This window comes from Artemia franciscana, chromosome 2, assembly GCF_032884065.1.
Source record: "Artemia franciscana chromosome 2, ASM3288406v1, whole genome shotgun sequence".
Lineage (NCBI taxonomy): Eukaryota > Metazoa > Arthropoda > Branchiopoda > Anostraca > Artemiidae > Artemia > Artemia franciscana.
Window position 1 is genome coordinate 22,699,372 of NC_088864.1, and position 16,901 is coordinate 22,716,272.

The 16,901-nt window shown below is 33.8% G+C and overlaps 1 protein-coding gene across 1 annotated transcript in view; it reads right to left on the reverse strand.

Moving 5' to 3' along the window:
- Positions 1 to 16,901, reverse strand: part of LOC136038914 (uncharacterized) — a 115,163-nt gene that overhangs the window by 61,394 nt on the left and 36,868 nt on the right. Inside the window, exons 7-9 of the mRNA XM_065722401.1 lie at positions 14,393 to 14,517; positions 12,251 to 12,352; positions 6,976 to 7,207 (exon numbers count right to left, since the gene is read on the reverse strand). Coding sequence (XP_065578473.1) covers positions 6,976 to 7,207; positions 12,251 to 12,352; positions 14,393 to 14,517 — 459 coding nt within the window. The remainder of the gene's footprint in view (positions 1 to 6,975; positions 7,208 to 12,250; positions 12,353 to 14,392; positions 14,518 to 16,901) is intronic.

The following is a 16,901-nucleotide window of genomic DNA, read 5'->3' on the forward strand; positions in this document are numbered from 1 at the left end:
TTCATGACTTAATTTCAGAACTTAATTTCCGTGTTGACTGACGTCATGAAATTAGTTGTCGTCATTTTTGTTATGACGATGCTTAGTATATTGTAAAACACATTAATTTGGTTAATAATATACCATTTAAAACACCAAAATGAACATGCTGGAGTAGTCACTCGGTGAGAGAGGGTGTCAGAACGGAGAATGAAGGTCCCAGGTTCAAATCGTAAAAACCAATAAAAAAACTGAAAAGAAAAAAAGGAATAAAACTAAAAAAATTTTCATCTAAAAAACTAAAAAAAACTAAAAAAGATAAAAACTAAAAGAACTAAAAAGAAAAAAAAACTAAAAAAAGGAAAAAAAACTGAAAAATAAAGGAGAAAAAGAAAACTAAAAAAATATAAATAAAAATGAAAAAACTAAAAAGATAAAAACTTCAAAAAAAACTAAAAAGAAAAAAGAAAAAAACTAAAAAACCTAAAAAAAAGGTCAAAACCAATAAAAAAAAACTAAAAGGAAAAAAGGGAAAAAATTAAAAATTTATTTCATCATATACCAATTCAAAAACGAATGTATACCGGGATGACGACCGGGACACAGGGAATATAAATGACACAACTACAACGGGGACGCCGGGGGGCACAGGGGGATATAAATGACGACCGGGACACCGGGACACAAGGAATATAAATGACGCCCGGGACACTCAAAGAGAAATCAGACTGGGACACCGGGACACAAATGACGACCGGGACACAGGGAATATAAATGACGACCGGGACACAGGGACATAACTACAAAGGGGACGCCGGGGTGCACAGGGGGATATATAAATGACGATGGCGACTCAGGGAATGGTCGATTAGCAATCACCATCAACAAAGCTCAAGGGCAATCATTAGAATCATGAGGTATAGATCTGAATACGGATTGTTTTCCCATTGACCATTATATGTTGCATGTTCAAGAGTCGGTAAACCTGACAATCTATTTATATGCACAGACAATGGGACAGCAAAGAATGTTGTATATTCGCAAGTTTTACGTAGTTAAAAACATATATATATATATATATATATATATATATATATATATATATATATATATATATATATATATATATATATATATATATATATATATATATATATATATATATATATCTATATTCACAGGTGGGACATAGGGACACAACTACAATGGCGCGTAACTAATATGGCGCGTAACGACTTACGCGCAGGGGGGGGCTTGGGGGGGCGCCAAGCGCCCCCACCAACTAGGTGTTGGGGTGGCACGAAGCGCCACCCCAACAGCTAGTATATATATATATATATATATATATATATACCTGTGAATATATATATATATATACATATACATATATATATATATATATATATATATATATATATATATATATATATATATATATATATATATATATATATATATATATATATTTAACTACGTAAAACTTGCGAATATACAACATTCTTCGATGTCCCATTGTCTGTGCATATGAATAGATTGTCAGGTTTACCGACTCTTGAACATATAACTGTCCATGGAAAACAATCCGTATTCAGATCTATACCTCATGATTCTAATGATTGCCCTTGAGCTTTGTTGATGGTGATTGTTAATCGAACATTCACTGTGTCGCCGTCGTCATTTATATATCCCCTGTGCCCCCCGGCGTCCCCGTTGTAGCTGTGTCCCTGTGTCCCGGTCGTCATTTGTGTCCCGGTGTCCCAGTCGGTAATTTCTCTTTGAGTGTCCCGATCGTCATTTATATTCCCTGTGTCCCGGTGTCCCGGTCATCATTAGTGTCCCGGTGTCCCGGTCTGTATATACATTCGTTTTTGAATTGGTCTTTTTTTTAGTTTTTAGTTTTTTACCTTTTTTTATTTTTTTTTAGTTATACCTCATGATTCTAATGATTGCCCTTGAGCTTTGTTGGTGGTGATTGCTAATCAAACATTCCATGTGTCCCCATCGTCATTTACTTATCCCCCTGTGCCCCCCGGCGTCCCCGTTGTAGTTGTGTCCCTGTGTCCCGGTCGTCATTTATATTCCCTGTGTCCCGGTCGTCATTTGTGTCCCGGTGTCCCGGTCTGTATATACATTCGTTTTTGAATTGGTATATGATGAAACAAATTTTTGTGTTTTTCCCCTTTTTTCTTTTTAGTTTTTTTTTTGGTTTTTACCTTTTTTTAGTTTTTTTAGTTTTTTTCTTTTTCTTTTTAGTTTTTTTTGTAGTTTTTACCTTTTTAGTTCTTTTTATTTTTATTTTTATTTTTCCAGTTTTATTCCTCGCATTCCTATGATTCCAACGGATCTGCCTTTTCAATTTAAAAGATTGCAATTCCCAATTCGATTAGCATTTGCAATCACCATTAACAAAGCTCAAGGTCAATCATTAGAAAAATGTGGTATAGATCTCAATACTGATTGTTTTTCCCATGGACAATTGTACGTTGCATGTTCAAGGGTCGGTAAACCTGACAATTTATTTATATGCAGCGACAATTGGACAGCGAAGAATGTTGTATATTCGCAAGTTTTACGCAGTTAATTTGTATTGTATCTATCTATCTATCTATCTATATAAAAACAAGTTGTGTGTATGCATATTTGTTTGTTTGTAAAAAGAGCGTTTGCATATGACGTCATTATTAGTACATACGGCTTTGTATATGGACAGACAATGGGAAAGCCAAGAATGTTGTATATTCGCAATTTTTACGTAGTTTGAAACACATATATAAATCTATCTATATTCACAGGTGGGACACAGGGACACAACTACAATGGCGCGTAACTAATATGGCGCGTAACTAATATGGCGCGTAACGACTTACGCGCGCGGGGGGGCTTGGGTATATATATTTTCGTTGGTTGTGATGGCTCATTGCCAACAGAGCACCAACTTCTTAGAAAAGAAGAACGATGCCAGTGAGAATAATGACAACTGGATCTTTCAATGCCTTATTTACTCTACAGTAAAGGGAAGCGCAGATTAACCTGTGCAATTTATTTAAGTCCCATAAACAAACACTTAGAGGCAAGGATAACATAGATATCAACAACAAAAAAATAAAATTGTGGAGAGCCGTCATAGATTACAATTATGCGTATCCACACTGGCTGGCATTGCAGGTGTTGTGCGAGAACTTGAAAGCGAGCAGTGGCTAAAGTGGATCATCAACTGAAAGCCACACTCTCAGAGATTCGGTAAATTCGGTGATTTCATGGTCAATTCAAAGTCAACATTCTTTTAAGCCACAGTTTGTTCCAGGATACTCATCAAACCAGGCCGTATTGGAGTGATCTAAGGGTCGGGTTTACCAGAAACTAAAGTATTGGTTCGTTTTTATTTTTACTATAAGTCAATTGAAATCTATTATTTGAATAATTCTTATGAATAAAAAATAAAAATTACATTTCTTAATAATGTGTAAGCAAGAAAGAAATATTTTAACAAACAAACCTTTTGAGTCTCCAGGCTTCTAGCAGCGTGGAAAATAAAGCGTTTTTGAAGATGAAGCACAGCAAAGAGGATAATAGAATAATTATGAAAATATTACTACTAAGAACTTGTCGGATTAACCTATCAGAGTTTGACACAAACATAATTTGTTTAAATCACATATATAGTCCAAGCTTTATCTCGAGCCTCCACCGTTTTCCTGCTACGTTGCCGGCTATTTATTTATTAATACCTTGAGTTTAATTAATAACCATAGTTTAATTCCTAAAATTACTTTTTAACAATTCATATGCAGAATTATTGGAACTTGAATTACACAACTTTTTTCTCCATAAAAATACTTTGCGGATCAAGTCTTTGGTATTGAGAAAAAGAAAATAAAACCCGTTTTATTTGCATCTGCAATTGTTCAGGAAGACTATTTCAATCATTCAAGAAGGAAATCGAGAAAACTGTCCTAATATTGTAATATTGTGATCCCAAAAGAAATTACATAATTAAAAACAATAATCAATCATATTTTATAACAAATCCTACTACCCAATTTGATTATGCAGTTATATCGAGGTATTTGCCGAAGGAGATGGTACATCTCTTTCTTCTATGATAAGCCCAAACTGTGTGTGTTTTATCTCTTTTTCTTTCTATGTCTCTCTTGTATGCTATATCCTCTTATTAGTATTCGCTCGATTGTTCTTTTTATATTGGTTTGACCCAAAGAGTCGGAAACTTAAACTTGTAGAGGAATTTCTAGCAAATGTATATTGTTGTCCTTTTCATTTTTTTTTTTTTTTTACGAATACTTGCATTTAAAGTTGATATACTTAGATTAATATATTTTTCTATTGTCGACTCATTACTAATTTGTTTTTTGTTCAGTTGGGTCATCTACTTTTCAGACACATTTTGAAATCATTATGTGTTTTACTAAAATCGGTTGTTCGTGTTCTTTTAAATTATAACAATCGATTGTCAGTAAGAAATAGTTACTAAAAAAAATTGTATTTTACCAGTTTCGAGTCTTTTCAAATACATTTTTCATTATAAAACAAACTGAATGTTTGCTTGGTGTCTTCGAGTGTGATCAGCATGATTATGAGGCTTTTTCTGTATTATTATTTTTTTTATTGTTGTTGTTTTTGTATTATTTTCGTCTTTAATCAATTATCTCTCTTAAAAACAATACCCCCCCCCCCAAACGTAAGCTCCAGTGGTTGGCCTTTATGAGTAAATGTGATCAATTCTTTAAAATGCCTCAGGAAGTTCTAATCCTTATATTCGCCGACGATCGCAAATTCAGTCTTCAACCAAGACCTTTCCGCAATTGCTGCAGCCGAGCCTTGTATCCACACATTTTTTTTTTTTTTTATATTGTTTTATATTATAACGCCATACAAACTTTTTGTTCAACCTCTTAACCTTGAGAAGGGAGCTTTTTAAATGCCAATTTGCATTTAGCAGTAAAAATATTATATAATTAAATGCTAATAACGAATAAATTTCATTACATAGATTTCTCAATTTCTGCTTCTTGATAGCCCTTGCCGGTTGATTAAGCTCGATTCTACAATATACAGAAAACCTACATAAAATAATATATACCTTCACTTATAGTCTGATTGGCCTCGACATATTAGAAGAGGCATGGTAATGCCTCTTTTGGATTGAGTGCTTAATATCTACGAGTAATACATTTAAAAAGCCTTGGATTCTGCTATAGATCCTTTCAAGTGTCTTGGCGAGACAGATTTTTTCAAAGATAGTTAAACACAGGAAAAACCCTAAGGCTTTTTCTTAATTGGAATAGTAAAAGAAGAACCACAGGTAATAATCCAGCGAAGTAAGTTTTATGTGACACTTACCCAAGGGGGAACAAGTTTTGTTGTATTATCTTGTAGACAGATAAGTGTGTGTTGCATCATCATTCAGATAATAATTTATTTGAATACTTCAGCCGCTAGGGGCTATAGTTCTGTTCTTTAATATAACTTTGCTTTAAAACACTGATCGAGATTTAAAAAATTGGAATTTTGGACAAGGAGCTGTGATTTGAACAATGAGCATATAAAAGAGCTTTCTATGTGTGTACAAATATCGTTACCACAACGTGGTTTGAACTTTCCCCCTCCAACTCTCAAATACAGGCTCAGAGCCATTGGTTGCGGTAACTATTAATTCAGAAGGTATTATATGAACAAATTCTGAATTTTCATACTAAACCACTTCTTTCCTTATATATACTACGGGATATGATCGTCTCTTACTAGATTGCCGCTACCGCAGTAACCATGATCATTTTCTTACGATCTTGATCGGACAACAACTTAATAGCTATATTTACGTGTGCTGGAGCCCTGTCCCTTACAGTGTCATAATATTCTGATATAATTATAGCTAACGTCATAATATAGCATTTAATTTTTACGTCATACATATAAATATGGTTCTAACCAACGATTATGGCGACTATCATCATCTAGCATAAGGAAATGCAGTTTTTTGTAAAAATACTTATTATTTTTAAAGATTGGTTACAAAAGGCAGTAGATGCGGCAATTTCCTTTAAAAGGAATCATTGAACAGCTTTTTACGATGTTCCAATGCCCAGCTAGCTGGAGATGAAAAAAAAAGATGCTGTCGACGCGAAATATCGGGGATTCAGCCACTTTTCTTGTTTTTCAAGTAAATTAGTTTTCCTTGTTGTTCAAGCCAAGGGACTGTAAGTTTCCTATTTAGGGGTTTCGGACAAAGCAGTTTTCATTGTATATTTTGTAGTTCAATCTGACACCATTTTTAGGAGTTATGGGAGCTTACGTCCCTCCCCCAGACGTAAGCTCAAGTGGTTTGCTTTTGTGAATAAATACTACTTTGTGAGTAAGGCAACAAGATTAACACTTAAATTTTTTTTGTGTGATGGATGAAAAACAAATATGGAAATAAGAAAAAGCCAAGAAAGTTTACTCGTTAACTAATATTTTTAAGCTTATTTTCGATAAACCAAATGCACAACTATTATCTATTTGCATTGTATCAATTTAGGGGACTTATCATATTTAGATACATTCTGAGACCACACTTGTTATACATGACGTATGACAAACAAGAAAAAATTATAAATGAATAGTAAAATTAGGTGTAGCCGAGAACCAAGGATAATATCAGAAAGTGGAAAGAAAGAAGCGAAAATGACAAGGGTACATATTTTGTTAAGGACCTCCGCTACGCCGTCTTCAATGCTCAAAGAAAAAGAAAATAAGAAGAAGAAGGTTAGTTTTCCTTCTTCTCTTTTTTAGCACTGAGGCCGGCTTGGCGAAGTTCCCTGCCAAAATATCTACTTTTGTCAAATTCACTTCTTTTCTTTCCATTGCCTGGTATTATCCTCCTTATCTTGGCTACTTAATTTTAATATTTTTTTTTTTTTGTCATGCGACTTATCATCTATTTACTAGTTTGGAGGCTGTAATAGTTATAACAAAATTGTAACAATAGATTGGACTTACCACCTGTTTACTAGCTTGGAGACTAAGTGAAGAAGCCACACCAGCAACTGTTGCTCTCCTTGTGATACCAACTCGAGGCTTTGGTATATACAACTGAGTAGCTGGGACTATAGCCCCACTTTCATTACTTTTATTATCTGAAGAAGGGAAAGCAAATGTATCATCATCACATTCACTTTCACCTCCACTGGCTTCGGAAGGAATTTCAGACTGACTGATTTCAGGACTTAGTCTACAAAAAATTATGAGTCACAAAATATTATCTATAAAAGAAAAAAAATGGCGGATAGTAAAAATAAAATAGGGTTATTAAACTAAAACCTGTCAAATCAGTTTATTGCTTATAAGACCCGTTAGCTACATAACGTTGACAGTTTCCTGTCAAAGGCTACATTAATGACAGTGCATCCAGTGGTCACATTATAAATAGGTCAACAATTATTGTGGTTACCTATGTCTGGAATTTTAAATACAAAATAATTGAGTTTCAACTCGAAGAAGCTAAAACGTCTGGAACTTAAGCCCTTTTTTGGCTAATCAATCTGTTAGAATCTTGGATCTTTTAAAGAAAAACAACTTTAAACACGAACACAGGTCACTGATGTTACTTCCCAGGTGCTTATTTTCTTTTTTATTTCAGAAAATCAAGGTCCAGAGTACTCTGATCGGTGGTCTAAGAACTTCGATGAGAATGTCACCCGTGTCCCCTGTTCAGTCGCCGGTTAGGCCAAAGAATTGGAACCAATCATTAACGACAGTGCATCCAGTGGTCGCATAATAAAATAAAATTATTGTGGTTGCCTATGTCTGGAATTTTAAATACAAAATAATTGGATTTCAACTCGAAGAAACTAAAACGTCTGGAACTTTAAGCCCTTTTTTGGCTAGTCAATCTGTTAGAATCTTAGATTTTTTAAACAAAAACAATTTTTAACACAAACACAGGTCACTGATGTTACTTCCCAGGTGCTTATTTTCTTTTTTATTTCACAAAATCAAGGTCCAGAGTACTCTGATCGGTGGTCTAAGAACTTCAATGACGATATCACCCAAGTCCCCTGTTCAGTTGCCAGTTAGGCCAAAAAATTGGAACCAATCATTAACAACAGTGCATCCAATGGTCGCATTATAAAATAAAATTATTGTGGTTACCAATGTTTGGAATCTTAAATACAAAATAATTGGATTTTAAATCGAAGAAGCTAAACGTCTGGAATTTAAAGCCCTTTTTTTGGCTAATCAATATGTTAGGATCTTGGATTTTTGGAAAAAAAAAAATTTAAGCACGAACACAGGTCTTTGATATTACTTTCCAGTCGCTTATTTCATTTTTTATTTCAGAAAATCAAGGTCCAGAATACTCTGATCGTCGGTCTAAGAACTTCGATGAGAATATCACCCGAGTCCCCTGTTCAGTCACCGTATGGCCAAAAAATTGGAACCAATCATTTTTGACTGAAACCAGTAAAAACCGTGAGGTCTTAGATCTCAGAATATAGAATATAGTTCTTACCACTTAATTATACTGTAATTATTGAAATAATCCTTATCATAAATAGTTATGAGCTCAACCTCTAAATTCATTTTTCTTTTTTCAAAAGTTTTCAAATTGGAAAATGTTCTTAATATTAAGATACCATTTCTATTCACGCAAATAATCTACAACTAAATAATCACTGTTTTCCCTATATACTTACGGTTTGCATGACCCATACTCTTTCTATGGCAACCATTTGCTTATTTTTCTTGTAACTGCATGTATTTAAATGGAATTTCTAGTTCTGAATATTTTCCTAAAAGCATTTAGCTTTCCAGAGTAATACTTTAGAGGGCAACATGTAATTCGGAGTCTAATTTATTTATTGTTTAAATATATTTTGTTTTCTTTGCGAGTACTAAATATATCAATGTTTTGATAATACTCTCATGGCCCTACTTTGTTAGACGCATTGTCGTAGCTCAAATGGGTTAAAACTTTTTCGTGACCATTGAAACTTAACAGCGCAGTAAATAATTAACATTTAAAATAAATCCGATAAAAAAAAACTTTGAGAAAAAAGTAACTCTCTCTCATTAAATAGCATCTGAAAGAAGAAGACCTTTGGAAATTCGCATGGAGTCCTCAGACCAATTGCCACCTAAGCTAAATAATGAAACATCCGAGAAGAACTAAAACAGAAGTCATGAGTCTTACTTTCGACTACCTTAAAAACTCTTTAAACAAAATAAATTTTTCAAAGAAAAGTAAAGAGCTTCATTAAGCCAAGAATGAGCAAAAATAAAGTCAAATAGTTTTCCAAGCGTAAAACTACCACAAATCACTATCAATAAATAAATTAAGCTCAAAACGAACCGAAATTAAAATAAATAGCCAAGTCAAACTCAAAACGAGCAAAAATTAACAAGATTAGGACTAATACCCCAACGCCTTCTCAGACAGGAACACAATTTGCGCTTTAATAAAAAAAAAATTACCATAGATTTTCAGTTTAATTTATATATATATTGATATTTGTTCCTTAGAAACTTTGATATTTTTTTATTTATGAAAGTAAGAAAAGAGAAAACATTTTAAACGTATTTTGTTTTCAGTAAAGCGCAAACTGTGTTCTGGTCTTGAAAAGGCATGGGGGTTATAAGCCCTACTCATATTAAGTTTTGCTCATTTTGAGTTTGACTTGGCTATTTATTGTACTTTTTGTTCGATATTTCTAGCTATTATAGAGTGGTGCTGCCTATGATATTGCTTATATGCCCTTTTGAAAACCACATAGATACAGTTTCTTCTTTAATTGAAACTCGTAAATTTTCCCTAAAAGTTTCATCTTAATACCTTTAGCGTCATTAGTTACATTAACTGTAGTGGTAGCATTAAAAGTGTACATATAGTGCCTCCTGGCTGGTTCCAAACCCCCCACAACTTACCCTTAAAGGTCTAAATTAATAATATTAATTAATAATAATATCTAAATTAATAAGTTGTTCTTCATATATTGTTTTGTCACCTTTTTGAAAGTCCAAATGCTCATACTTTTTTTTTTTTTTTTTTTTTTAGTTCAATATCTGCCTAAATATTCCTTTAAAACTTCAGCTTAATACCCTTAGCTTGCGCAGTAGCAATAGTTGTAGCAGCGTTAGTAGAAGAATGCGCATAGGACCTTTAGTTTTTTCAAAATCCCCTTCAACACACGTTGAAAGTTTCAGCTTAATACATACGATCAACCATCCCTGAAGCATTTCTGATATGTCCGCTTGACAATCTGTTCTGTGTGTTTCGATTTAGTTCAATACAGTTTCCATATATCCCAAATTTATCGCCTTAATATCCTTAGTTTTAATAGCAGTAGTAGCTGTAGGATTAATTGCAGTAGCCTAAGTTTCAGTGGCAGTAGCAGTAATAGTTAGGTAGTAATAATAGTAAAAGTAGCAGTAGTATGAAACGAAGCAGTAGAATTAGGATGCAAATATTTACTTTTGGTTAGTTCAACATTCCTCACAACAAGCCTTAGGATGAAAACATTTACTTTTGGTTAGTTCAAACATCCCTCACAACAAGCCCTTTTAGTTCCAACTTTACACACCAAACTGTTCCTAAGATATTATTGTTACACCCTTTTGATAACCTGCACACAGAGGGCGTCTTCGGATTCCGTTGGCGTCTTCGGATTCTGTTCATCTTCCCCCTTAAAATTCCTTGAAAATTTTACCTTCATGCCCTTAGGCATAGTTGTAGTAGTAGTCAAAGTAATAGTATTGATATTAGTAGTAATAGTATTGAATAGCGGTAGTACTACTAGTAGCAGTAGAATTAACATATTGCCATTTGATCAGTTGAACATCCCTCTCATCAAATCTTGGAAGTTTCAACATAATACAATTCGCCATTGATATGACATTGCTGATATGTCCTTTTGATAACCTGTATGTTTATATACTTCTAGAAGTTTTGATCTTTATGCTGTCAGTCCTATAAGTAGTTACAATATAAGTAGTAGTAGTAGTAGTAGTAAATGCAGCAATAACGGTAATATCAGCAGTAGTGTGCACATTTTTCCTTTTAATGACATGATCTTCCCCTTAAGTATTCTCTGACAGTTTCAACTTAATACCCAAATCAATTTTTGAGATATGATATTTTGACAATGTGCATGCACATAGCGTCTTTTGATTTAGTACAAATTTCCCCTAAATACTCTAAATAAAGTAGGGTGGTAGTAGCAGTAGTGGTAGTTGTAGTAGTATTGATAGCATGCAGATATTGCCTTTTTGATCATCTCGCTTATCATTTCCTGAATTTTCCAAAATCCTGAATTCTCACAATAATTACGTATAAAATAGTCGAAAAAAACCTGAAAAGAAGCAAGACGTCAAATAATATGAGATATATGGAAATATGAGATTTCCTTTATGAAAATTAGAGAAGCTGATAGCCGAAGGGACACGCAAGAGGCGAATGAACTACACTACTCAAGTTTGTATTTTGATGAAAACGGAATTTCATTTAAACCAACTATTAATCACTTCTGCAATATCTACCATACCTTTAGAGATGCACATAACTTAATATATCAATTTCGGCCATGCATCTCTGCCCCTGATCTTACTGGTAGAACTAAATGTTCACGCATAAAAATTACGGCTGACACTTTTTTCAAAATGAACTATTGCGGTCCAAAGACTCTACTAGGTGACTATTGTTCACTATTCACACACACACAAAGGGTTGTACTTACTTCTTAAGAGGTATGGGCGACCAACCATAATTGGAAATAAAATGTTCCACTGAGCGCTGAACATCTATCAAGGGCTTTACCTTGATGTTCTGTCTTTGAGGTAAAATATCCCTCAAATGCTACTAGACATAATTATGTCACAGAGGACCAGCGACACCACTTTTAAAAAATCTTGTGGCTCCAAACTTTTGGATCCCTTGTTTGGTTTAAAATTTCAAACGGACAATCCAATCACAATTTAGAACGTGGGGCCAATAAAATCCATTTTTTTTCCTATGACACAAAAGGGAGTAATCTCTCCGGTCCTCTGTACCTGTGCAGCGTTTTCTAAAATGAGCCCACAGCATCCAAGTGCACACATTAAATTTTACATATTTTGTCTAAAAAGCCTAACAAAAATGCTTCTGCAACAAACATAAAAACTGTAATTTCACTCTTCTTCAGGATGATCAAAGAGTGAGAAACGCACCTTTCAGCACATGTCCAAAGCATTATTTGAAAAAAAAACTAAGACAACAAGAAAAGAAAGAACAAAAACTTACACAGATGAAGAAGCAATATGCACGGTTGGAATAACTAAATAGCTTGGTGAGGATATATGCTCGCTCCATCTGAACGAAGAATCACGTTTTTTACTTGGCAATCTGCAAAGTAAATGCAGTTTATGAAAAGGATTACCAAAAGTACAATTAGTAATACTATGATACTAGATGACTCAATTCCGAATATCTGAATAGATGACTAAATCCCCTCCGAATTTCAATATTCTGTTATCAATTTTAAACAACAAAATGAGTTTCAATGTGAAAAAGACACACACATATACGTTAACAATATTAAAAAAATTCCAAAATGAATCAAATTAATCAAAATGAAATTTTCATCTATATTTTTCACTTTCACTATCTTTTGTCTTTTGAAATCATTTGGAAGTGTTATTAAGGCACGGCGCGTTAGGATGTTATGCTTTTTAAATCTTCTTTTATTCTTCTTCTTTAATATACCTATATTTGCTAAATTCCTTCACTAAATATTTTCCCGGTTGATAATAATTCTCGCTTCTTTTTGCTATTTACTCCATTTTTAATATTAATTAGATAAAATAACCAATCAATAATATTAAATTGTCCCAATTCAAGAGTTCTATTCAAAACTTTGCAGTCCAGCTACTACTCTTTATCTCTCGAAGGCCGTATAAAGGGGGGCACCCCCCTCCTGAAATTTTTGCCTGACTCGTAAAAAGATAACAAATGCATATAAACAATTTTTGGATGCGTTTTTAAAGTTTTTTCGGACGTTAATAATGCTCAAAATTTCCATCTTCCGTTTACACTGTCTTTGGTATTTTGAGATCACTTGGAACTATTTTAAGGTACAATAATTTCGAAAGTTTGGGTTTTCAAAGCCTTTTATTCTTCTTCTTTCTTGTAGTTATCTCTACTAAATTCCTTTGCTAAAAGCATTCCTCGCCTCGAACTACTAAAAAACACATTTAACAGATTGTTGCACAGGCGTATTAAAGTGATTTATCGGGTACTTCTATCTCTTTTTTTTTATCTTTTCCATTTTTCCCTTCCATCTTTTTTTACAAATAAAGCTAGCTTAAATTATTCTTCGTAAAGTCTAAAAATTACCGGTAAAAATTATTTAATGTTACTGTACCCGCATATTAGTTTTTACATTTTTGCCAGGAATATGGGAACGATTTATCAAATATAAATCTTGCACAAATCCCTTTATTAGACAGTTATACTATTTTTAAGGTTTTAGAATTGAAAAGATACATTACGTCAAGGCCTACATTTTAAATTTATTATACTAATCACAACAGGATATTGCTTTGGTTTACAGCCTTTTTTATTAACATTATTCATAAAAACACAAGAAAATAAGAAGCAAAGGCAAAGAGCATAAACGACAGAAAGACAGATGAACAAAGAGACAGAGAAAAAGTAAAACAAAAAAGAAGCAAAAGATGTATCAGAAACAGTAGCATTAGAGAAAAACATAACCGAAAAAAAAATTTGGAATCAGAATAAGCACTTTTCTTCAAATTATTTTATCACATAGACGGCAGTTTAATGATTATTTTAACCGACTGTTCTTAGCCTTCCTTCTGTTATATTCGTTGAAGAGCCGTTAAAAGCATATTTCTCCCCCTCTTCCTCTTCTTTCTGCTCCAGCCTCACTAGATTCTATATTTGAAATATAATTCTAAGGAATTTCTTTGTATCTACTGACCGCGTTTCAAACAGTAGGCTCTACCAAAAATATTGTTCAATATTTTTCAGATTTATAAAGATTGTCCGTTTCAGCCAACCGTTTAGGGCTAAACGGCGTCCGCGGTTAAGGAGGGAGGACTTTGTACAGAAAGACTTAAGGAAAATGGGAACTTCCTAGGAGGGTACAAGGAGGGAGGCTTTGAATAAATTGGAATGGGGGAGAAGCATGCACAGCTGTGTCGGCCTCGAGCGGCTTGGTTCTGTGGTGAGTTGTTAGTAGTAGTAGTAGAATAGTAATACACTTTCAAAACATTAAAGCATTTTATAAATGAAAAATACAGATAATCAAAAAGAAAAAATAGTGCCGTTTGCTATTTGTTCTCCCATGATTAGTCATTTCCAGCACAACTTATATTGCTCATGTATGAAAGTCTGTGGCGACAAATAAGCCAAAAATCTTACCTGTAGGGTTTAATGTATATTTGACCAAAAGTATTTGAATGCTTTGGTCGTTTCTTGGTAGTTAGTATAACTTTTGCTGGATTTTCAACTAGAGCTGTTTGTAAATTCTTATGGTCCCAAGAGAGCTAAAAACGAAATACTTTAGTACAAAACTGATTGTAAAAAAAAACTCAGCCCTGACATTTTCAATAGAATTAATTTTGTACATGTTAAATATCTAATTACGTCCCATTTACGTCCATCCTCTTTAAACCACTCTTTGAACAGCCCTTTTAAACAATTGTTTAATCTTTTTTGGATAATTAAGAACATAGTTATGTGTATGTAAAAAAGTACTATTACAAAGAACAAAAAATAACAACATAAAGTATAAAACGAACGCTTTTGTATCCAAACACACAAAAAAAAAGAATTCTTCTGCTAGACGAAGAATTGAATTCTTTTAGAGTATTTTATGAATTTTTAGTATTAATATTTCTTAATACGCCATTTTTTCTGTAAAATACGGTTTTGTTACCTATAAGTATTGGTCCAATAAGAGAGGCACACTTACTCCCACCCTTTACCCGTGCCATTTAACCAAACACTTGGAAAACTATAGATTCTATTACTATCTTAGCTCTATGACTATCTACCTTAGTTCTTCTGCCCTAAAAATGACGCATGGACGGATAATAAATAGACTTATCTATTAACAAATGAACCAACATCGTTTTTATACGATTCTAATAAGGAGGTGAATGCTAGATTTGCCTCTTGGCTTTTTCTACAATTAGCCATGGCTTGATGTCCAAGCCATGAAAGAATTAAACCTCCCCCCCCCAATAGAGCGGATCCGTTCCAATTATGTCAATCACGTATCTAAGACTTCTGCTTATTTTCCCACCAAGTCTCATCCCGATCCCTCCAATCTAAGCGTTTTCCATGATTTTAGGTTCCCTCCCCCCAAACTCCCCAATGTCACCAGATCCGGTCGGGATTTAAAATAAGAACTTTGAGACACGATATCCTTCTAAATACCAAATTTCATTGAGATCCAATCGCCTGTTCGTAAGTTAAAAATACCTCGTTTTTTCTAATTTTTCAGAATTAACCCCCCCCCCCTCCCTTCTACCCCAAAGAGAGCAGATCCGTTCCGGTTATGTCAATCATGTATCTAGAACTTGTGCTTATTTCTCCCACCAAGATTTTAGGTTTCCCCCTCCAAACTCCCCCCCCCCCAATGTCACCAGATCCAGTCGGGATTTAAAATAATAGCTCTGAGACATGATATCCTTCAAAACATCAAATTTCATTAAGATCTGATCAACCGTTCGTAAGTTAAAAATACTTCATTTTTTCTATTTTTTCCGAATTAACCGACTCCCCACCCCCACCCCCCCAGATGGTCAAATCGGGAAAACGACTATTTCTAATTTAATCTGGTCCTGTCCATGATACGCCTGCCAAATTTAATCGCCCTAGCTTACCTGGAAGTGCCTAAAGTAGCAAAACCGGGACCGACAGACCGACAGAATTTGCGATTGCTATATGTCACTTGGTTAATACCAAGTGCCATAAAAACTGGATAATCCTTACATAAAACTGAAGTAATTCGCTGGGAATAAAATGAAAATATCTCGATTTTAGATGGACCTAATATATGTGCTTTCATTCCCGTCCAGCTCTTTTTCTTTGAATGGCTTCATTTTTGTGCGAAAATGCATTCTATAAAATAGTATTAAAATCATAAGAATAATTACAAAAGATATTTAAAAAAACAAAGGCAATTAAAGGACCAAGAAATAGCAACTTCCTCACAACACTCAATTGAAACCTTTTCTTTAATTTTTTTGTTTTGTTTTCACATAAACCGCTCGTTTTATGGCTGGTTTGACAAAGCCCTCACATTAGCCCGCCCCTCACAAAATCGCTTATTTTATGGCTGGTTTGACAAAGCCCTCACAAAAAAAAAATGATGACCTAAAGAGTCTTTTTTTTTCTCATGGACAACAGACCGCCTACCCACTTCCCCGGGATAAGACATCATAATACTTCTCAAGATCTTTGCCGTAATCTATGTCATATTCACAATGATCAGTTAGAATCATGATGATGGCTTATTTTATTGTGAAATGATCTCTCTGAATCTTCATATCTAATTAATGTTCAGCTTTTTTTTCTCAGTTATCCACTCCGAAAGTCTGAACTATGAAGCAATTAACTGTAAATCTCAAACAATTAACTAAAACTCAAACTAAATGGGACATATTCTCCACCCTTCTTGACGGGGAAGGTTTTTAATTATTTTCTACACCTTGCTTTATCAACATTTTTTCGTCGACATACCTAAATGTAAAACACGAAAAGACAGCATCACAGTAATTTCTTAACCTAACTGTAATTTCATAATGTCTTCTTCCCTAACAGCGACTACCATATAAAATGTTGTTTATGTGTTAAGAACGGTTAAGAAATAGTCAAAAACGAATCATTGGTATAAATTACGAAACTGATCCCGAACACTACT